Source organism: Nicotiana tabacum, chromosome 8, assembly GCF_000715075.1.
Source record: "Nicotiana tabacum cultivar K326 chromosome 8, ASM71507v2, whole genome shotgun sequence".
Classification (NCBI taxonomy): domain Eukaryota; kingdom Viridiplantae; phylum Streptophyta; class Magnoliopsida; order Solanales; family Solanaceae; genus Nicotiana; species Nicotiana tabacum.
Window position 1 is genome coordinate 123,278,337 of NC_134087.1, and position 23,873 is coordinate 123,302,209.

Here is a 23,873-nt window from a genome sequence, read left to right on the forward strand (position 1 = left end):
ATCTGAACTGATATCAACTGGCTCCAAATTTGGCACTTTCTCAAGGTTGATTGGTGGTACACCAACCCTATCCGAGACCGTCGTTTCCATGCACATGTGTGTTTGCTGAGCTAGACATATCTTAGCCTGAAATTAAAGAATCTTTGACCAGAAAAAGTGTGAAGAATAACGTATGTTATCAAAAAACTAGCACTAAAATAATCGCTATTATCTTTAGTCCTATGGTGGGCGTCAAACTATTTACCTCGAAAAATATGAGTAACAATTAAAGGTGATTTGTGGCTTTAAACATATGTGATTTATTCCAATACTAGTGAATATATAAGTAATATTAGGGTTAAGTAAGAAGAATTGATGAACCAAACCAGTGTTATTAGAGCAACGGGGACCTCGAGCTTGATTATCTCGAGTGCCTCGAGGTGAGTTAAGAGCAAATAAAGTATGAACAATAAAGTAAAAACAATAAAGTTGAAGAACAATTGTGGAGCGCAGTAAATAAGAAAAGCACAGTAGAATGTTTTATTACAGTGAATGAGATGATCTTTACAAATGATTGGGGTCCCCTTTATATAGGAGGGAAAACCCTAATATGGTACATTTCCAATTATGGTAAAGAATTTTATTGGTACAGTTGTATAACAACATAGTACGGACTCGTACTATTTCGTACAAATCTTATCCCTTAATTTATGCCCTAATCCACATGTCCTTGAGAAATTCCCGCTCTTTCTTGAGTGTCATCGAAATTGTACTGTCTTCAAGGCAGATCATGACGGGTCTCCGATTTGCTTCTCAAGGTGCGTATATTCCGGCCAGGCTCGATTCTTACTTCGAGCTTCCGAACTCGAGCTCAGGGTATGATCAAGTCTTCGAAATCGAGCTCTCCGATTTAGACCGTATACAGCAGCTAACCCCTCTCATATTTTGTCCATGTCAGCTTTCTAGTCAGCAAGTCCTACTAAATTAGTAAGACACATCTCCATAAACTTGACCCATTCTACCCAATTGACCCAAGTGTAGGTGGTGGACATGCCTTAAACTACCATTTCCACTACTAGAATAGCTAGCTAATTCGTCCTCAATGGGCAACTTATGAAAAGATGAGCTATTAAAAATTGCAGCAACTAAGTACGGGGTCTCTGATGTTACTTAGTAGAAGAACTCAAAAAAAAGTGACAAATAGGCAATACTAACTGATTCCTCTTATTATTTTGAAAATAATGTAAAGATTCTCATTATTCTCTAGATTTTCAGAGATCCTAAATATATCTATCAGCTTACGGAAGAAATTAACTCAGTTTGATTCACCTATCAAAAGAGCAAAACGCTTCTCTTGTTCCCCTTTTTTGGGATTCTTCATTCTTTTTCTGGGGGGTTGGGTAGGGGTGTCAATGGTTCGGTTCAGCCTGGTTATTTTATAAAATTTGTACCATACCAATTTTTCGGTTATTCTATTATGTATAACCAAAATTAGACTTTTCGAAACCGTCTCAATCATGTCGGTTTCTCTTCGGTATCGGTACGGTTCGGTTAATTTTCGGTATTTTTTTAGTATCATGTAAAATTCACCAGTAGAAGTAGAATGCAATAACATACATTCTTTTAGCAAAACTCTCTAGATATTTTTACTGTTTAAAGGGTAATGAGTTAAAAAAGAAAAAAGAAAGATGGCTAGAGTATAGATCCATCAACTATTCTACAACAATGTAAAAGAAACCAAACAAAGCAAAGAAAATATAAATCACACGGGTTGAAAGATATACCAAGTTGGGACTCAAGAATAAAGTCTATAGAAGATTAAATATTCAAAAAGATAAGTCTAAATTATATGAAAGAAAACATATTCAATACATTGTAGTTTGTTACTCATAATCGCTAGAATACTTTGTGTCTTTCTAATAGAGATACTTGAAATAACTTAGTTTAAGTAGAAGTAGCATAATAGGTTTTAGGAATTAATATTTTGAGTTTAATTAATTATTGGCTTGTAATAGTTTTTATAATTCCAAGGTCCAAAGAAAATTTAATGCATTATTATTTTTAAACTTACTAAATAAATATATTTTTCACATGTAAAATTTATTCGGTACGGTTTGGTATTTTTTCGGTTTATTTTTATAAAATAAAAAACTTACTCTAATTATCGACGCGATTATAGATCTATATAAAAACCTATGGTTTCTTAAAAAGAAACCTAAAAATCGATTTGGTGCGGTACGATTCGGTCAGTTTTTAGTCGATTTTCGAATATCCATCGAGGAACGCCTTTTTCTTTCGTCCTACATATATCATATATTCCTTAAGAGTGCACCACCAACTTGAATACAGTATTGCACTTTGCATAAAGAATATCACAAATAGTAGAAAGGACTCGAAGGCCTCCGGTTATCCCAAGACAGTTATATGGATGAAAGAGGTAGTGAGGGAAACTGAGGGGGTCACTAGAGATAATGCCAAAGTTTCGAGGGGCATAGGCGGATGAGGCGGTGCTACGGCGGAAATAGGTTTTGAGGTTAAAGGGCTCATGCGATGAGTAGTTGGGTGGTGAAAATGGTGGTGTAAAGCAGGTCCAATGGATCAAGTTTATGGAGATGGATCTTATTAAGTTGCTAGGACCTGCTGACATGGACAAAATATTACAGGGGTTTGACTGCCACAGTAGAAGGCCAACCCCGGTGGCAAATGGGGCAAATGTAAATAATATACAAAAAAGTATAATGGGGCAAATGTAAATAATATATCATAGTAAATGGGTTATTCCGGACCTTTTCCCTATGTTTTAATCATCCATAAGATATAAAATTTCAAATAAAATAGGAGTCTTTTAATAAAAGAAAGTGGTGCATAATTTGGTAGGTTGACATCAGACAGTCTTGTTCTTACTTTCCCTTTTCCACGACAGTCTTCAAATCTGTACAGAAATCTCCCTCCAATTGCTCCGCCCTACTATATCCATACATGCTGTATGCGTACTCATTGATGCTTGGTGTGTAGCAGAATTCGCTAGTAAAGATTCAAGATTTACGTGGTGAAATGAGAGGCGCAGATTTTAAGTGGTAAGTTCTAAAATATTTTACCTTTTTCACTGTAAAATCATAATTCAAGATTTCTGTTTTATTATATGTGTAATATGATATTCTGCCGTATCAAATTCTTACTTTATTGAGTATATTTGGTGTTGAATTACGATTTTGCAGGTATGATGGGTTTTTCTTGTCAATGTTAGCAACTAGTATGTATCCTTTCAATATTTAAATTGTCGAAATTGGAATTACCACAGTTGCTGAATTGGGTTCTCATCTTTAGTTTCATTGACTAGTATCTTGGTGTTCTTGTTTTTGAATTGTTTATCTGGAGTCTTTTTTTTGTTCTTTAACTGTTTGTTTATTAGAATCATTGTGGCGATAAATTGGAAGCGGTACCATCTTTGTATATACCCTTTGCACATTTGGATTGTGGTGAGTATCAAGACGTTTAATTGAATAACTATTGAATCAATGATTTGTTTATCTGATATTTGGTTTAGTAGTATATTTGGGAATACTCAGTTTTTCCCTTTTCCTGATCCAGGTTGACTACACAACGGTATTTCTTTTCCGGCTCTTGATGTTTGTTGATAATGGACTTGCTGCTGGAATGGGATTGTAAGGCCTCCTCTCTAGGATATATATATTTTAATTTTTCTTTGGAAAAATCAATTCTAGTCTTCTCCTTCAATCTGAGCTAATTTTAGGAGTTTTTATTTTAAATTTTCTTTGGAAAAATCAATTCTTGTCTTCTCCTTCAATCTGAGCTAATTTTAGGAGTTTTGCTTCACTAGGAGGCCTCCAATTTTGTTATCAGTGACTTAGCGTTACTGAGGTGGTTGATGATGTTCTCTTTTGTGCATATAATATGAATATCACCTAGAGTTGTTACTCTGATTGCGTCTAGTATCCTTTTTGAAGAAAAATAATTACATTTGATGTCCAATTCTTGCACCTTTTAGTCAAAAGCTCAGATTAATGGATGGAGTAAATTAGTTAGTGGTGTTTTATTAAATCCTTTTCGGGCAATATATGGATCTTATGGTCATTTCCTCGCCTCATATTAGTCATGGTTTCAGATAACAAGGACTGAATTCTAGGTGTTATTAAAATTTTAGGGATTTGGGTTGGCAGCAGAGATATACTCGCTTTCGTGGAAGAATAGTTGTTCTTTCACTTCTTGCCCTGTTCCTGTATCCCTTTCTTTGGGCTTGGACCATTATTGGGACTTTATGGTTCACTAGTGCGAGAAACTGTGTAAGTTCACGTAAGATTTCATTGACTTTAGGTGTTCCGGTCTGAAATCTTAAAACTGAATAATGTTGAATTCTTTCAGTTGCCAGAAGAAGGTCAAAAATGGGGTTTCCTTATTTGGTTGCTATTCAGCTACTGCGGACTCCTTGGCATAGCTTGCATATCAACTGGGAAGGTTAGTTTCCTAAACTACAAACTGTTTCAAGAAGTTTAACCAATTACCCGATTCAGTTTGGACAACTATGTTGCCTACCTCTTCCCAAGAAACAGATAAGCTCTAACAAGGACAGTAACGTTTAACACACCCCAATTTCTAATTCTTTCTTGAGGCAATCTTGTCGTCTGTACACAAATAGAAGTACAGTTTAACAAATGACACACATGCATTTGTATTGATATCGATACTATATCTATTAAGTTTCAAGTTTCTCTCTGCAGTGGTTAACTAGAAGACAAGCCCATTCATTACGTGCTCAACAAGGAATTCCTACTTCTGAATTCGGGGTATGCTTTAGAATCTATGTTGTATCAAAGCAACTATTTTGACATGCATATACATACAGGTTGTTCTTTCTTTATTTTATTATCACTTTTATTTTTTGCTACAATTTTGTTGTGACTCTTACAATCTGTCCATATTAACTTAATTTTGCCTTTAAGGTTCTTGAAGTTCCATTTTCTTGTCTGGATGTGAGAAAACAATGATTGTGGAATGCATTGATAGCATTGCTTTTGTACTTGTATGGGTGCTCCCATTTGATTTCAGAATTGTGGGCAGTGAAGTTTCCTAAACCGCCTTCCACCGGCCCCCTCACGTAAGCTATTAATAATTCAAAGGAAAAAGGAAATCAAAGGGGTATACATTTTTCTTATATCTCATGGGGATTAATGCACTTCAATGATATTCAAATTTATTTTGGTTTCTGAGTCTACTTATCTATGATTTGACCTGGGTCGGTAAAATTAGGTGTCGTCCAATACAAGGGAGAGATAACATGGATCTTTCTTGGTGCTTCCGTTGAAGTTTTGAGCTAGCTACTGTCTCAAAGAGCCACTTAAGTTGATGGATTCATATAGCTGACCCAACTAGTTCGGGATTAAGGCGTAGTTGATTGATTGAAATTTGTTGCAATTAATCTTATTAAGGTGCAAATGTAGACCTACTAAAAGAATGTGTCTGCAAGTAGTGCCTCTTTTTGAAGAAAATTTTAATGCACAAATGATTCAAGAATATGATGCATAAACTTAATCATGCCATAACTGATTTGAGCAAGAAATCAGAGTGCTTTTGGAAAATAGATTTATGGAAAGATCCTAGTACTTGTGCCACAAGAACTGCTACTGCACCTGTCTGTCCGTTCAACACATTAATGGTTGTGCTCTGTAGTTGTCGCTTTTATATTTCTACCGTTTTGGTTATGATGTCATGGTCTTGTGGATCTTGTTGTACAGTATCGATCTTGATAAGCATGTGACATTCTTGGTTAACTAATGGTCTCCTCTTAAGGTTCAGATGGCCATTGCGTTTCAAGTCTTCTTAGGACTAGGATGATAAAATTCTGAGTGGCCTTACACTTTTACCTCAAAAAAAAAAAAAAAAAAAAAAAAAAAAACAATTCTGGTTGAATGGACTGGATAGTCACTATTTCCACTGGGAGATTTACAATTAAATAGAAGTGCTAGTTGTAAGATCTTTGGCATGATAAAATCTAATAAATCTTCACTCATTGGCAGTGCTAATAATTTTGTTTCGGTTAACTAATTTTAGGAAGACTTTTACAACGACATCAAGAATGAATTCAAATAATTTAAGCTATTCCGAATTTCCGATTGGCTTTATTTCTTCTTCTATACGCTAAGTGCAACTGGACTTTATGACTAACTTTAGGTTTGGTTTTGAACTTTGTAGTGTTGTCCCACATTGGTTGAGGGTATAGGCTGTAATCTCTTTGCATCGTCTTGGACATTCCTCACCTCATGAGCTTACTGCTGGGGTTGAGTTAGGTCCAAGATCCATTTTTTCTTAAAATTGGATTATCCAATGTTGGGCTCCCAGACCCATCCTTAATGTTTTGTTCTTATGTTATATTATCCACGCTCTAGACGCCCAAGCATGAGATAGTCCCACATTGGTTGAGGATATAAATTGTTGTCTCTTTATCGGCTTGGGACAATCCTCACCTCATGGAACTAACTTTTGGAATTGAGTTGGGACCAAGGTCAACTTTTCTTATTAACATAGTTTGACATCAATAATAGATTTGTTGATTTGCTTTTCATAAAATGATTTAGTAATTAGATATTTTTTTCTACTGACATGCTTAACATTTGTCTCAACACAGGTGTTGGTTGACATGATCAGAGTGCCAGATTGGACGTTTGCAGCAGCAGGCCAGGAGATGAGAGGAATGGGCCAAGATGCTACTTCATACCATCCAGGAGTTTATTTAACCCAAGCTCAGGTAATAACAATTTACTATCAACAGCTGGAACAAGCGCTCTTCATAAATATCCGTGCTACACTTGGTCAACAGAAGACCTTTTGTCTCCTCTTAAACTGGTGTTGTTTCTCTATTCGGCACATAGAGAGAAGCAGTGGAAGCACTTATTCAGGAACTACCAAAGTTCAGGCTGAAGGCTGTTCCTACTGACTGTAGTGAGTGCCCTATCTGTTTGGAAGAGTTTCGCGTGGGAAACGAGGTAACTGTGTCTTTTTTGTGTAAATACTACTTCATTGTACTTCCCTTTTAAAAAAATAAAATTTATGGTACACCCTTTTTCTTTCTTCATGTCCTTAAACATATTGCTCCTACAGAAGTTATTAACATTTTGTATATCATTCTCAAGGGTTTTCAAATCCATACCATGATGTATATCTAGCAAATTTAAAATTTACCACCTAGCCAATGATCTAGCCCTCTAATATATATGGAAGTCAAATTATTTCCGTAATATCCTTATGGAGTGGATTATATGTCATTGTGTGGGACTACTAGAGAAATGAACTAAAGGTACCTCATTTTCATTTAATAGTCAACTGATGAGAAAGGACGATTTGTTTAGGTTCATTGTAAGGTTGTCCCTGCTCTATTCGCTGATTTTTAGGTTTTGTGACTTAACAAAATTGCCTGTTCTTTATCGAAAACAGAATTGATTATTTAATAACTCGGCCTGCAGTTGATTATACTCGAGTAAGGGATCTCGAATATTGTGGTGGTTGAATGAATGCTGATTTAAGTTATAACTTATAAGCATAAATAGAGACATGTTTATTTCATGTTTCAATATGCTATCCCTATTTCCCTTTTAGCCCTTCTTGCGGTGTCAGAGAGATGGTAGCTCTCCTAGAAAGTCAACGCCATACCAGCATGATATTTTATGCTTACACAGCTTACATCCGTGCTCAGTTTAGGTGCTAGTGCCACCTTTTCTTACTACAAGATCATATGCAGGTTCGTGGTCTGCCTTGTGCTCACAACTTCCACGTGGAATGCATTGATGAGTGGCTTCGGCTAAACGTGAAGTGCCCTAGATGCCGCTCTTCTGTTTTCCCAAATCTTGATCTAAGTGCTTTATCAAATATCCGAGCTGACTTAGAGAATTCAACAGCCAACGTTGTGACAGAAGCTCGGTATATGAGATCTCAACCCTCCAGCCAGAGCTACCTGCTGAGATTGCAAGGTTTGCTCCGCCCAGTGCGCACGCAGGACGCTGGGGTGGGCAGTGAGGTAGATGCAACTTCAGGAACAGCTGAAAGCAGAAACCAAGCATTGACACCTCATCATCAGGGAAACATGGAGCCTGTACAAGTTGTGGTAGAACAGTCCCCAAGGGAGTAATAACCATTTCTTCTTTGGAGGTCCCTAACAGGCTGAAATGTCCAACTTGGTGATTTGTGGTAACTCCTAGCCATTGTTTTCTCATTGTAATCAAAATTCATGGATTGAAAAGCTAAAAATGCATTTGATGGAAGGAAATGTGTTGGCAATGATTTATACTCGTGGCGAGTTTGTTCTAGTATGAGCAAGTTTAACTGTGGCAATAATCTCCCGAACTCTCACTCCTATATGTTTGTTCACAACGAGTTTGATCCATATTAGCTTAAAAAATCTTGCGTAGGGTTTGTTCTGTGTTTTTTCTGTCAATGCTTAATTGTAGGATTTTATGTGTTGTACGGAAAACAGCTGGCTGCATGTTGATAATCAGCTCGATGCTATAAGAATATTGGATGTCCATTTGAAAATCGAATCTTAGTGATTACCCTTTGAAAGCACTTTTGGATGGTACTGAATTTACGAGGATCGTGGAAATCAATGTAGGGCCTCTGGCGTAGGATAAGTTAACATTGATAAGGCCATGGACTACAAGTAAATTGACACATGGTTGAGTATATGGTCCCACTAAAGCCATGGTTTCCGTTTAAATATAAATCTAAGCCACTCAGTATGATGTGTGTTCAAGTGTCGACAACTAATTTTGCATTTGCCATGACTGTACTGGAATTCAGATTATACTAAAATCCAGTGAATTTCTAATACTAAATGGTTTAACAAAATTAAAGTGAAATAAAAAAATATATATTATATATACACACACACACAGTGACGGTGAATAAAACAAGATTTATTTTGTACTCTAAAAATAATTGGGGTCACTGATTATTCTTCGGCAAGAGTAGGTGGCAGATACGGGGGGTTTATAAAAACACTTGTCTCCTGTTATTCTTTCTTTTATTTTGGATGCCTAGTAACAGAGAGAAATGCATCCTAAAATAAAATTTCTATTTCAACTCCAATCTTGTTCTTCGTATGAAGATGATGTTTATTTTCTTATAAGACATAGTACCTTTTAAATTATTTATAATCTATGACAAGTTGTGTGAATGCACATTCATATTCTTTATAACCAAAAGATCAACGTAGAGCCAAATGTTCTAACAACTTACAATTTAGAATTATACTATAATGGTTTTATACATCTATTCAATCGCTCTTCCCTTATTCACTAGACCACCTTTCTTCCAAACATTTTTCAAAAAAATAATTATTCTTAATATAAATATGAAGTTGAAATAAAAGTTATTTAATCATATATAGTATTTTTTTTCTCTCCACTTAATCATGTATAGTATTTTTTTTCTCCTCCCCCTCCAGCCAAGGGGCCAAATATGTCTTCAAATAAAGGAAGTATTGACAGGCTTCATGCCTGCCAATTTTCTATAAAACGCATGCTTATCTGCAACCACTGCTTTTGTCAGCTTATCCGAAGGATTTTCATCAGTGTGTATCTTCTCAACCTCAAATAATTTCTCTTCCACGATCATTCTTATTCAATGATGCTTTCTATTTATATGTTTGGTCTTAGAATGAAAAGTGGAGTGCTTGGTGAGACAGATGGCAATCTGGTTACCACATAATAAGATATATCTTGGTTGCTCAAAGTCAAGAGTATTAATAAACTCCTTCATCCATAATAGTTCTTTGGCACCTTCTTTGACAGCAATATATTCGGCTTCTGTAGTGGATAGAGTTATGCACTTCTGTAGTCTACCAAGAAACAGTCCCCCTGCAAAAGTGATCAAATAACCGAAAGTGGGTCTTAAATTATCAAGATTGCCTCCTAAATCAGAGTTTGTGTAACAAATAAGTTCAGGCTTGCCACTACCAAAGCACAGCTTCAAATCCGTAGTACCTTTCAAATACCTTATTATCCATTTTTTGCTTCCCAATGTTCCTTTCCAAGATTAGAAAGGAATCTACTAACAGTACCAACGGCATGTGCAATATCCGATCTAGTGCAAACCATAGCATACATCAAGCTACCAATGGCAGAAGAGTAAGGAATACAAGACATCTCCTTTTTATCTTTATCATTACATGGACTCTGACTAATACTCAGTTAAAAGTGTTTAGCAAGAGGAGTACTAACCACTTTTACATCTGTCATATTGAACCTCTTGAGTACCTTCTCAATGTATTATTTTTGGGGAAAAAATAACTCCTTTCTATCGATGTGTCGGTGGATTTGAATGCCCAAAATTTTCTTAGTTGGCCCCAAGTCCTTCATCACAAATGATTTGCTCAACTGCTTCTTAAGGACAGCAATTCTAGATTTATTCTTGCTAATAATAAGCATGTCATCCACATAAAGCAATAAAATAAAATCATCATCAGAGAACCTCTAGAAGAATACACAGTGGTCTGAAGAAGTTTTCTTGTACCCTTGTTTTTTTATGACAGATTCAAACTCCAAATACCATTGCCTTGGAGCTTGTTTCAATCCACACATGTTTTTTTTCAATTTGCAGACATAGTTTTCTTTTCCCTTAATTACAAAACCATCAGGCTGCTCCATATAAATCTCCTCATCTAAATCACCATGAAACATCTACACGGTGATGATCATTTTGGTCTAGATCATTATCTTCATTATTGTCTTGGGTTCCTTTATGTGCAATAGGTGCCTTAGCAATATAAACTGGATCAATATCAACTAAGCTCTTATTACTCTGAGAATCTATCTTCTCAACTTTGTCAATATCTTCAACAGTCTGGTCTTCAAAGAATATTGCATCACAACTTCTAATAAGTTTATTGTCAATTGGGATCATCAAAATGATGCCCAAACTCATATTGACCATAAATGATAAAGATGCACTGCTTAGTTTTGATATTCAGTTTCGATCTCTCATCTTTAGGAACATGCACACAAGCTTTACACCCAAAAACTCTCGGGTGATTATAAGAAACTTATTTGGCAAACCAAACTCTTTCTGGGACATCACCATTCAAAGCAACAATAGGAACAAGAGACAAATTGATAACATAAGCAACAGTATTAAGTGTTTTCGCCCAAAATGTATTTGGAACTTTAGTCTCTGAAAGCAAGCATCTAACTCTCTCAACTAGAGTTCTATTCATCCTATATACCAAACCATTCAATTGAGGAATCTTGGGCTGAGTTTTCTGATAACGAATTTCTTTTTTTTAATAGTTATCAAAAGGACCGCAATATTCACCACCATTGTCAATACAAATAATTTTAATTTCTTTTATGTCTGTCTCTCGTCTAAGGCTGAAATTCCTTAAACACACCAAGTGCTTGATCTTTAGATTTCAAAGGATATACCAAGAGCTTACGAGAATGATCATTAATGAATGTCACAAAATAAAGAGCACCACCTTTTGACTTTACTTTAAAAGGATCACAGAAATGAGAGTGTACTAGCTTTAATATTCGGGCTTTTTTGAAGGAGGATGGCTATAAAAAGAAACACTTTTCTGTTTGCCAGCAAAACAATGGGTGCACCTTTTCATCTTTGTTTGTTTCACTCCAGAAAGCAAACTTTTCTTAGCCAAATACGTAATCTCCTTCTCGCTTATATGACTCAATCTTTTGTGCCACAATTCTGATAAAGTATCACTTTCTACCAGATTTATGGAGTCATTAAGAATAGAGCTTATGTCATATATAATTGAGAAGACTTGACTCCTCGAGGCACTACTAATGAACCCTTGGTAAGCTTTCATAAGACATTAAAAAGGGCATTATATAACCTTCGTCGTCTAATCTTCATGCGGAGATCAAATTGAAAGGAAAGTTGGGAGCATGCTTGACATTTTGAAGAACTAACGTTGAACCATTATTAGTTTTCAAACAAATTGTATCAACACCAAACACCTTAACTTTACTGGCATTACCCATCTTTAACACTCCAGAATCAAAAGGAGTATAAGATGAGAAAAAGTCTTTCCTTAGTGTGGCATGTAAAGTAGCTCTAGAATCTACTATCTAGCTCATCTCACGGGATACCAAATTGATGACGTTTCATCATAAGCAAAAAGAAGGTCATCTCGAACAATAGCAACAACATTGTTCTCGTTATTTTCAACTTTCTTTCCTTCTCTAACGTCTTGCATCAACTTGTGGCAAAATCTTTTGATATGCCCTTTCTTTCCACAATGGTTATACGTAATATTATGGTATTTGAAACGTGACTTACTTCTGTTTTACCTCTGCTCCTCAAACCTCTTGTTCTATCTCTCCCCAGTATTCTATAATCAAAACATCTGCTTGTGAGGAAGAACACTGAGATTTTCCCCTTACTTTCTCATTCAATACACCACTCTTGGCATATTCTATGGTCACCTTACCACCAAGAGCTAGATTTGTCAAAGAACATGAAGATTTTCTCAAAAATCTGGCAGAGTATTAAGAAGCCAAAATCCTCGTATCTCATTATCAAAATTAACTTCCATTCCAGACAGCTGATCAAGGATGCCCTGAAAATCATTTATGTGATAAAGGATATGGCTGTCCTCCTTGTATTTAAAGGTCATCAATTACTTTAGCAAGAACAACTTGTTGTCCTAGTTTTTGAAGCATAAAGAGGCTCTAGCTTTTCCTACAATAATCTCGCATGTGTTTCATTCACAATATGGTTGCAAACATTATCTTCAACCCACTTTCACATATATCCACATACTTGCTGGTGCTGGAAATTCCAATTTTTATCCGATATGCTCTCGGGTTTATGAGCTGCAAAAAACGGGTAGATGTATCTTCTTCACGAACAACAAGTCTTTCATCTTGCTTCTCCAAACATTATAATTTCTCCCATTTAAACATTTCATCTTACTCATATTCGCCTTCATTCCGTAAAAGTCCTATATAAATAACTAAAGCTCTGATACCATTGTATGTCGAGGAAGAGGTAAATTCGAAAATAAAGAAGATAAAGAACACCAAAAATTAACATGAAAAAACCTTCAATTCACCAAGATCCAAAAAGCTCCACTATAACAATAAGATAGTTACAAAGTTCTTCAAATTAGCTACATAACAAGTTTCAAATATGGAGCAACAAAAGCAAGAAGAAATCAATTGAAGAAAGAGAAAAGGCCACAAAAATGGAGCTGTTGTTTGGGCCTCAAAATTGGATGCTACGAGTCTCTAAATCCAATCTCCATCGTTTCAGCCTGATCCAACGATTAATGAATCGGAAAACACGATTTAAATTGGCTGGTCGAAATAAAAAATTGCAACAAAACAAATACTTTTTCTTCTTTCTTGATGAAAGCTCTCTCAAAAATCACTCTTATGTGCTAAAGTCATTCAAAAACTTATACCAATGAGCCTAGAACAATTTTCCAAGCTTGTCTTATTTATAGATAATGAGTGGTGCTTTCTGTTAAAACCAAAACCAACTCTAAATATAATAAAAACCGTATCCAATTCTGAATAAAAGTGGAAACAAAAAAGAGAATAAGATTGGAAAAATGACATTATAGCCGCTGTAAAAATAATAGTCGAAAAATGTATAAAATTTGTATATTTTTTGTGTTATATACAAAAATTATATAAATTTTATACATTTTTTCGGCTACCAGATGTAAATAGTTTCTGGCGCGAGCTAAAAATAATAATACCGAGAATAGGATTAGGCCATTGGCCCTTTGGCCGGACAACATGAGCATGGCCCAAACACTGGCAACTTACAATTTATAATTATACTATAATGGTGTTATACATTTATTCAATCGATCTTCCCTTACTCACTAGACCACCATTCTTCCAAATATTTTTCAAAAAATAATTATTCTTAATATAATATCTATATATTATTAAAAGGAGAGGAAAAAGTCCTCTCCTTAAGCCAAGTGGCAGCATAAAAAAAGCAACATGGTATAAGTAGTTAATAATTAGTTATTGATTATTATTTTTAAATTTAAATATCCATAAAATAATAAAATAAAACATTTTATAATAATAAAATTAATTATTTTTAAAAAACTTATTCATACAAATTGGAGAGTAGTTTCAAGTTAGAATTTTTAAATTATTTTAAATAAAAACCTAAAATTACATAAATAAAAAATAGGCACTTTAAAATTTCTTTGTTTTTTAATAATTTTTATTTTTCTTTTTAAAAATAAAAAGTTTATTTATTTAGAAAATATTATTAAGAATAATAGAATAAAAGTAAAAAATATATATGTATCTTCTATTATATTATAAAAAGAAAGTTACAAAAATTTAAATAAAGTAATATGCTAATAAAAGTTTCTATTAACAATAATACTAAATATTATATAATATCTACATATTATTAAAAGAAGACGAAAAAGCCATTTCCATAAGCCAAATGGCAGCCTAGAAAAAAGCTACATGACATAAGTAGTTAATAATTAGTTATTTAGTTAATAATTAAATGCCTAGATAGGTCTCATTAATTTAATAGAGATTTTATTCATAAAATTTCAGATAATATTATTGAGAACAATCGGATAAAATTTAAAATTAAAAAAATATTTCAAGAGTATTAAAATATATATCTTCTATTACATTAACGAATAAGATGACAATTGAAATTTATTAAATCAATACGATCTAATTTGTTCAAACAATAATTTAATTAATATTTTTAAATATTGGTGCGTATCGCGCGGTACGACTACTAGTATGAAGTTAAAATAGAAGTTATTTAATCATGTATAGTATTTTTTTTTTCTCTCCATTTAATCATGTACAGTGAAATTGAGACATTGAATGGAAGATTAATACGCCGTAAAATCAGAAATCAGAAAATATACAAAAAGAGTAGGCCCCATTGGTCCTTGTCTTCCCCAAGTGCAAAACCACGTATTCCTCTTTGCTCTTATCAGCCGAGAATTATCCCTCTCATCTTCTATCCACAAACAAACTCCATTGAATAGAAACCCAAATCTCCAAGTCAAATACACACAGCGCAAAAGGAAGAAGAAGAAGAAGAGATATGGCTGTGGCCAACGCTTGGGCTGCGGCTGGACACGCCACCGTCCGTATACCTCCGTCGAGGCCTTCCCTCTCTTCTTCTTCATCAGCTTCTTTCGTTAATTTCCCGAATATATTATTTCTTAAGAACAGCAAAAATTCGAGGCTTTGTTGCCGATGCGTCAATGTCAACAGCACTTCCTCAACTCCCTCTGCTGATGAAAATTGCAACAATAGCTGCTTCGCTACTTCTTCATCCGATTGGGATTGGAACCGCTGGACCCGCTATTTCTCTGAAATTGAACAAGCTGAGAGCTATGCCTCTGTGCTCAAGGTACTTTATTCCTCTCTCTCTCTATCTCTCTCTCTCCGCCCCCCCCCCCCCTCTCTGATTTGACGTGGATTTGGTTGATGTATTTTGTATGAATCGGTAATATCTGTTGCTATTATTCAGAATCCATGTGGACTTAAGTCCGTATAGGATAGGTTTAGTTGTTGTTGCTACCAGTCCTTTTAGTTTAGTTAGCAATCTGTATATAAGAAGTGTAAGATTTGGAGAATTGATAAAATAGAATTCGTCCTAAAAGGCGCAAATTCTTGAGTATTGGAATCAAATAGGTCCAAATATAATGGTATAGATATAGAGGATTCATATAGTTGACTGTAAAAGACAGAGCTCCTAGGCAAGGAGGGACCTATCCTTATGTCAAAACCTATTTGCCCCATGCCTTTTAATTAATCCCTTTTTACTTATAGTTAGATGCTCAATTAGCCTCTTCGATTGTTGTTAAGAGACTAAGACCCCTCTATTCCCAAAAGCTGATGAAATAAATAAGAGGTGATTTATTATAGAATTTGTATGCTTGGGGTAGTTGTTGTGTCCTACTTAATTTGACATCTCTCATTGACTAACGGATCTATAAACAGCAAGAGTCTCCATGAGGTATTCTCCTGTCTAAAGTCGTAGTTTTGGTATCTCAACTGTTCATGCAAGAATTATAGGAAGTCTTTTCCAGAATAAGTGCCTCAAGGAGTTAAACAGGGGTATGTGCATATAATTATCCAAAGGCTGTGGTCTTCTTCGAATGTGGGACATGAGGCAAGGTCCCATTGTACCATTTGAGTCTCTTTAGATGAAAGACTTGAAAAGAGGTATAACCATCTTCTATGCAGATGGCACAAATTGTGACTGCCAGATTCTTCAACATCAAGAGTCTTGGTAGGTGTTGTCCTATCTACACACACCATGTCGCGGCATTTTACGTGAGATGTGGTGGGTTTTGTCCTGAAAAGATCTCACTATGCGAGAGGAGAGAGGGAACTTATAAGATGGCCAAAGTTGTAGTCCCCTTTCAATGGGGAAAGGTCCAATGGTATCAACAACTCTCAAAGAGGGCTTCACAATTCCATATTCAAGATACTTAATTTATCAAGTCATCAGCGCCTTGACCATCCAATTCAGTAAAATTACTGGAAGTGTGTAAAATTGACTAGTAGGGAGTTGACAGAGTTGATCTGCATGCAAATTCACACTGCAATGGATCTACTTTTACATTCTTAAAAAATGTAATAGTGTCCTCTGTAAAAGCTAATCTAGCGGTTCAAATCAGCACCAAAGTGCTACTTTTTCATTATTGCTTGTCCAAATGAAAGTCCTCGGTCCGTAAAAAAGAAGAGAACACTTGTTTTTCAGTTTGTTTCTTAGACTAGCACATATATGTTCTCCATATTTTAATTTGCATTTACTAGAGATAGGTGCGTAAATGGGAAATTTACCATTTTGTTGTTACATAATAACATGATTAAAGGGAGCAGGGGTACAAGTAGGGGCTTTTTGAATGGAATAGCTTTCTGGATGTCCCAGAAATAAGGCCTCCAACTCCTTTATCAAAAAGAAATAAGGCCTCCAACTCTATGTTATTGCCTTCATGCCCTCGATCCGACGGTCCTCGTTCTCCCACTTGGCAAGCTGCTATTGTGAACATCCCACTTCAGTCCCCTTGTGAAAATTTAGATATATTGTGAACCAGTGTTCTAGTCCATTCCACTGGCATCTAGACCGTGCAATGATCCAAAGCCACTAGCCGACCAAAGAAATGGTAAAAGCTATCTTGTCTGATAGGTCATCATAATCAATTGCAATTTGATTTTCTTTTCTGCTGTTTTCTATGGTATAAAGTGACTGCTAAATGCTTCCTCGTATATTAGCACGAGGCCCGACTAACTCCTTGTTTTTATTATTTAATAGCAATTTCTGTACGCTTCTTTGAAACGCAAGAAAAGTTGCTTTATGGAACATGTGGCTCCAACATCAATGAAATTTTGATGGTTCTCTTCTCTTTTATTAAAAAAATATATCCCAGGAATCTCTGATTCCTATGAGTTCTAACTAGTTATATGTTTTAAAGTTTCAACTGGAAGAAGCAATTGAGAAGGAAGACTTTGAAGAAGCTGCAAAATTGAAAGCATCTATCGCAGAAGCTACAGCGAAGGACTCTGTTGCCGAAATTATGTCCATGTTGAAGGTATTTATTGCAGTTAAAATAGCATTAAGCTCCTTTGCGTCGGAATGTTGGCAGTGATCTCTTTTCTCCTTCTGCTACCAGAATGCAATAGATGAAGAGCGTTATCATGATGCTTCAAGATTGTGCCGAAGTACGGGAAGTGGGCTGGTAATACTTATCTTCTAGCGCTTAAATCCATAGGCCCCTTAGTGAGTCTCCACTGTACAACCATATTACTAGCATAAGACCATGCATGCACCTTTTTGTTTATTTATTTATTTATTCATTCTGTATCTCTGTAAGACAGAGCTGTGTTTGCATCTTTGTACGTCTATATATAATAGATTGCCTTTTGCACCTTAGAACAACTATATAGCATGAAGTTCACGAGTGACCTTGCCTCACCTCTTCTTTTGCTCCAAACTGCAGGTTGGTTGGTGGGTTGGCTATTCAAAAGATTCAGATGATCCATTTGGCAGACTAATACGTATTACTCCAGGTGTGGGCAGATTTATTGGCAGAAGTTATAGTCCAAGGTAAGAATACAAAAAAGGAAGTAAAAGCTATAAGTTGTAACCATATATTCTTCTCAACGAATTCTATTGGTTGTTTCAGGCAGTTGGTGAAAGCCTCTCCTGGAACTCCACTGTTTGAGATTTTCGTTGTCAAAGATGGAAATAATACTTACAACCTGCAGGTGACTTGCAACTCTAACTGATCTAATTTACAAAGTCTTGTGTTATTCATTTTTATTTTTGTTTTTGAACTTTGCTGATGTCTACTGCTTGTCTTTCACTGAGCTACCACGAAAATGAGGATTCACATTATATTTTCTTGATTTGTAAATCATAATGCTGACACATACTCTCAAATTTATAATGTTATAAAGTGGACACTGAGCAGATATCCACATGTGCATCAAGTGATAGCTTGTTTGTATCATTATACCAATCTGACATGATTACCAGAACATTGTGCTTGAAGGTTTTATTGTATGTTCCCAAGACGAGCTCACTCACTGTTACCTCTTCCTAAATTTCATATCAGAAAACTCCACCTTTAGTTAGTATTCATATTTAGGTGTACTCTAATAACTATCAATGTCTTGCACATAATTTTAGATGTTGCTGCTGTTCAGGGTTGGTTCTATATGTTATAATGCCTCCCCGACTCTGTCAATGCTGTTTCTGATGTCTGTTATCACTGCCAGGTGGTATTCATGCAGCGAACCAAAGGAAGTGCAGCAAGTTCAAGTCCATCATCCGAGTCAAAGCCAATGAAGGGACCTTCAACTGCTGAGATTGAGAACAGAGCTGTAATTGATGTTAAAATAGATGAAGCTGAAGCAGAAGCAGAGAAAAGCAACGAAAAGAGCATAGATTTTGAGGGAGCTGCTGAAGAGGGAATAAGAAGTGTGATAAATTTTCTTAAAGATAAGATACCTGACCTGAAAGTGAAAGTAATGAAAGTTAATATTACGGAAGAAATAACAGATGATGGTGATTCAGTGAAGCAATTTCTGGAAGGAGAAGATGAGAACACTATTTCCAGTGAGGAGGCTGAAGAAACAACTAGTGATTTGGATGACATCAATCCTGATCGAGTTATAAAAGGAGGAGATAGTGGCACAAGTGAAGATGGAAAAACTGTAGACACCAAGCTTTTCTTAGGGGGTATTTTACATAATAAAGAAGACAATCCAGTAAAGGACGAGTTTGTTCGTTTACCTGCTGAAATCAAAGATGTGGAAAGAGATTCCTTTATGCTTCATATTCCTAAGAGACCTGGAGATCAAGATGGTGAAGAAAATTCTGCATCCAGCATTAATATTGCAGCTCTTGAAGCTCAAGGTGTCTCTGAATTAATGCCTCCTGACGTGGCAAAGGCATTTTGGAGTTCTGATAAAGTTTCTTCAAAAGTATGCAAACATCTTCCTAAATATAATCCTGACATTCTGCTTGCAGTTGTGGCCTGAGGATATCATCTCAGGTCACAGTAAGCTCTATCATTTGGGTTTCACTTCTTTTTTCTTTACAATTAGAGGAAAATTGTAGTTTGTATTCCATCATCACAAAGTAAAATGATGGAAAGTCAGCAAGCTACCCTGTCGTACTAAGAGAGTATCTGGGTCCTAAGTGAGAAAACTTGAAATGATTTCATCACCTTTTTCCAGACTGTTGCCTTTCTATTTTTTCCCTTCTAGTTCAAGATTTCGCTTTTGCATTGTCAAGATTTTATAGCTTCAATAATTTAGGTGTATTGATATATTGATTCATTGAATGTACACTTGATGTAGGTTTCCAGAAATGTGAAAGAGATATTAAAGCTTGCAGTTAGCCAGGCGCAGAAGCGATACAGGTTATCTGAATACACAAATTTTAGTCGAATTACAACCTCTCTTGGGGATTTAGATCCTTTTGAAGGTAAGACATTTCTCTCTCTCTCTCTCTCTCTCTCAAATATAAATACAGTCATGTCCGACACTAAAATGTACATCCCTCCATACCTCACTAGGCATCCATGCAAATACATTTGTGTATCTCCTCAATTTGTTTCTCTTTGACATCTATTCCTAAATAAGGAGAGAGAAATGGGGGTGAGGGGAGAGCTAGTGATGTGGGACTTTGTCAGTAATGTAGTTTTTTCTTAATTCTAGGTCTATATGTTGGTGCATTTGGACCTTATGGAACTGAGGTAGTGCAATTAAGGCGGAAATATGGTAACTGGAATGTAAATGATACTGAGAAATCCTCTGATGTCGAGTTCTTTGAGTATGTTGAGGCGGTAAAGCTAACAGGAGATATCAATGTGCCTGCTGGCCAGGTTCGTGTAGTTCAATCTGAAAAATGTTTACTGTTTCTTTTTATGAAAGCATAATGTAAAGGTTTTGATTTTCAGGTGACATTTCGAGCTAAAATAGGTAAAGCAAGTCGCTTAACCAACAGGGGGATGTATCCAGATGAACTTGGTGTGGTAAGTAAAGTTCGTGGATAATTGCCCCTTTGAGTCTGCTTTTTTGTGCTTGTCGTTAGCGTTGTGTTGGCTTTCCCAGGTTGAACCATGTCTTATTGCCTGTTTGGCCAAGCTTCCAAAATCGGCTTATTTTGAGCTTCCAAAATCTGCTTATTTTGAGAAGCGCTTTTTGTCCGAAGTGCTTGTGGAAAATTACTTTTTGAGAGTAGCAGTTTTTGTTTGGTTAATCAAATTGATAAGCACTTTTGCCAATATTAGAGCAGCAATTTGTGCTTGGCTAAGATTCCAAAATGCTTCTGGGGAGAAGCCAATTTTTCTAGCTTCTGAAAACAGCTTCTGCAATTACTCAGAAGCAATTATTTTTTTCCTATAAGCTTGGTCAAACACCTCAACTCTCTAAAGTAAGCAGTTTTTCAGAATAAACGAACAAAGAGCTTTTGGCTTCCCAGAAGCTTGGCTGAATAGGCTATTAGTTATCAGAAGTATCTTTAACTGTCCTTTTCGTACTATTTATTCTATGCTCTGGTCAACTAAACCGTTAAGAGATATTTCCTGAAATTATAACTGCTATTAACAGAAAACATTGAAGTTCTGTGATCATAGTTCTAAAGATGCCAGATGGATATCTCTAATTGGAACACCTCCTTCCCTTACCCCCCCCCCCCCAAAAAAAAAAAAAAAAAAAAGATGACTGCCAAATGGACTTCAGCATTGGTTTGAGAAATTTCTTTTACCATGTAAAACGCTAACCATCCAATATGCTACTTGGGTGAGGATTCCCAGATGGTGAGTGAGCCCAAGTGTTATGCTTCTAATCTCCATGCAACATTGCACAGGTCTCTTATTTATTGAGGTCAAAGTGATTAAAATCAAATTGGTCAATAATTGAATATCATTTCTGTACGAAATCTATATATGACGAAATATACTACTGAGTACAGGTGTCCTGAAAGTGGTGGTCTAGCGGTCAAAAAGCTGTAGCAAGAGTAACAACCTTAGTAACCAAGCTTCAAATCTTAGCAAAGATGATAGTAGGTGAATTCTTCCCATCAGTTGGTTACCCAATAGCTCTACTAGTAGGATGGCGCACACACTCTTGACTGTGTGCAAGTAGCCTGGAGATTATAGACTACTACTACAGTACTACTACTAGCTGGAAAAGGCTAAAACAATCGGCATATCACACACATGGTTTGTTTATTTTGTGCACATAAACCATTAGTTGTTAACCGTGATATCATATTGCACTGACCAATGCAACTTTCATGGTGAGCCCTAGTTTTAGCGTGACTCAGCATCAATAATTTGGCTAAAGTGGAAGAAACTATCGGGGTTGAAACATTATAAGATTTAAATCCTCCAGTTTAGATTGCATCAGAATTACAAGTATGACTCATCGTGTTTGGTTCTTCCAGGTTGCAAATTATAAAGGTCAAGGAAGAATAGCTGAATTTGGTTTCAAAAACCCAAGGTGGGTTGAGGGGGAACTTCTGCAACTCAATGGAAAGGTACTAAAATTGCTGTCCATCTTCCCTTAAATTTTCTATCTCACTGATAATAAAAAAAGATGTAGGGGAGAGGTCCTTGTTTCTTTCTATTCATGTGTTTGTTAATTTTCCTTAGGGAATGGGGCCGCACATGAAAGGTGCAGACCTTGGCTTTCTTTATGTCATTCCAGAGCACAGCTTTCTTGTACTCTTCAATCGTTTGAAACTACCAGAGTAAAGAGCAAGTTGGGTTAGCAGATTCCTTCTTCCAGCAGGTTTTTCCCTTTTGCCGGATAACTTATGTCGCATTTTCATCAGAGAGGCATCACCCTGCAATGTGACTGACAAAGTCAACCCTTTCCCCTCCCTTTTCGGCATAGTGAGTGCTTTGCTGTCCAATAATGGTCCATCCTTTCAGTTTTCCTCTTAAAACCTAAAACTCATATCTTGTAAGCATACTTTTGCCAAGAGATGATCTGGATATAATATTATAGTAGAGTTGAAATTCATATTAATGAGTTCCTCTTCTTGTACGGTCATAGAAAGTTGTCCATATTAGCTAATGAAGAAGATGGCATGGCAATGTTTTTGGAAGGCAGAATGTCACATCTTTTGGTGGCTTACTTTGCAATAAAGGCAGCTTCGATCTAGAAAAAAAACTTTTGGAGTACACTCTCTCCCTCTCTCCCTCCCTCCCTCCCTCCCTCCCTCCCTCCCTCTCTCTCTCTCTCTCTCTCTCTCTCTCTCTCTCTCTCTCTCTCTCTCTCTCCTGGTTATGGAATTGCAAAAAGAATTGTCCTTGTAAAAGCGAGTAGGAGAAAAGAATCTGATCCTTTCCTTAATTGTCAGTGAGTATCCAGGTTCAGGAATCACATGTATTAAGAGAAATATGTTCCAGTATTTAGAGTAAAGCTTCCTTCTCATGTATGAACTGTGAGATATGAGTCTGAAGGATTCAATTTGAAGTAGGAAGATATATTGTGAAAACAAGAATCTGTCTTTGCTGCACAAAGCCTACCAAAGGAAACCAGTCCTTTTTGAGACGTGATGCAATCTCTTGTCTGAAGTATGTTTATATCCCCTCGACAAAACTTTATTAACTTTGCTTGCTGGTGCACCGGGCACCGGTACTGAAGTGTCAACAAAGAAAAAGTGTCACAAGCTACATGTTTACTGCCAGGCATAGGTTAATTTGACAGATTAATTCAATCCTACACACAAATTCAAAGTTGGTTCGGGTCGGCTGTATAAACTTTTTTTATTTATAGGATGAGTTTAACTTTTATGTGGTGGTAGTGTAAAAGGAAGTCTTAAAATTGAGGCATGCAACCTATTAAACATGCTAAAGTATATAGTTTAAGTAATTTTTTTTTGGTATTGTCGGTTTTTACACTTTAAATCCCTAAATTACTTTTGTGAATTCCAATATACCCCACGTCACTTTTTTTTATTTGATTTTGGATCTATCACGCCTCAACCTTCTAGGATGGACACATCACTCGATACCTTAACTTGATCGAGTGGACCAATCTGTCATGATATTTTTTATACTTATTATCATGACCGGATGATATGGTATAAGTTCGTAGGCTTCGCTGTCACTGTTTGACGCCAAAAGATTTTGAAACCTTTTTTATTAAATTAATTAAAGAAGATGAAAGGGTAAATCTCAGCTAAATAATAAACTCTAGAATGAGGAACATAAGGGATGAACAAGGTAAATAATATTTATTGATCTCGTGGAACCGAATGATTAAGCGTCAAAAGAACGATCACCAAGAATGTAGAATAAATATTGTAATGGATGCACTTAGTCGAAAGTTACAAGGTTTTTTCCTCACTATATACAAGGGACAACCCCCTTCTGAACCTTAGAA

The 23,873-nt window shown here is 35.9% G+C and overlaps 2 protein-coding genes across 3 annotated transcripts; both read left to right on the top strand.

The window, feature by feature from the left end:
- Positions 1-2,312: 2,312 nt before the first annotated feature.
- LOC107822655 (E3 ubiquitin-protein ligase SIS3) lies at positions 2,313-8,523 on the top strand. 2 transcript variants are annotated; one of them, XM_016649211.2, is made up of 10 exons: positions 2,313-3,056; positions 3,198-3,236; positions 3,392-3,458; positions 3,571-3,644; positions 4,145-4,283; positions 4,363-4,455; positions 4,719-4,784; positions 6,623-6,742; positions 6,867-6,980; positions 7,733-8,523. In XM_016649211.2, exons 1-10 carry the CDS (start codon positions 3,034-3,036, stop codon positions 8,117-8,119), a joined length of 1,122 nt encoding a protein of 373 aa, XP_016504697.1. In that variant the 5' UTR covers positions 2,313-3,033; the 3' UTR covers positions 8,120-8,523. The 2 variants fall into 2 exon arrangements, with proteins under 2 accessions (XP_016504697.1, XP_016504698.1); XM_016649212.2 differs by having other exon boundaries at positions 2,850-3,056; positions 3,198-3,232.
- Positions 8,524-14,868: 6,345 nt separating this feature from the next.
- Positions 14,869-22,511, top strand: LOC107822654 (protein EXECUTER 2, chloroplastic). Its single transcript, XM_075219590.1, has 11 exons — positions 14,869-15,366; positions 17,441-17,557; positions 17,639-17,704; positions 17,966-18,072; positions 18,152-18,233; positions 18,747-19,454; positions 19,833-19,959; positions 20,193-20,359; positions 20,435-20,509; positions 21,925-22,017; positions 22,133-22,511. The coding sequence occupies exons 1-11, from the start codon at positions 15,055-15,057 to the stop codon at positions 22,232-22,234; spliced, it is 1,956 nt and encodes a 651-aa protein (XP_075075691.1). The 5' UTR covers positions 14,869-15,054; the 3' UTR covers positions 22,235-22,511.
- Positions 22,512-23,873: the final 1,362 nt, after the last annotated feature.

Bases quoted from the DNA above. Each gene is read 5' to 3' on its own strand.
- LOC107822655 (XM_016649211.2), top strand. From the start codon at position 3,034: ATGAGAGGCGCAGATTTTAAGTG. The intron at 3,237-3,391 runs GTATCCTTTCAA...TTTGTTTATTAG, and splicing joins TCAATGTTAGCAACTAGTAT to AATCATTGTGGCGATAAATT. The intron at 4,456-4,718 runs GTTAGTTTCCTA...TTCTCTCTGCAG, and splicing joins CTTGCATATCAACTGGGAAG to TGGTTAACTAGAAGACAAGC.
- LOC107822654 (XM_075219590.1), top strand. From the start codon at position 15,055: ATGGCTGTGGCCAACGCTTGGGCTGCGGCTGGACACGCCACCGTCCGT. The intron at 17,705-17,965 runs GTAATACTTATC...TCCAAACTGCAG, and splicing joins GAAGTACGGGAAGTGGGCTG to GTTGGTTGGTGGGTTGGCTA. The intron at 18,234-18,746 runs GTGACTTGCAAC...TATCACTGCCAG, and splicing joins ATAATACTTACAACCTGCAG to GTGGTATTCATGCAGCGAAC.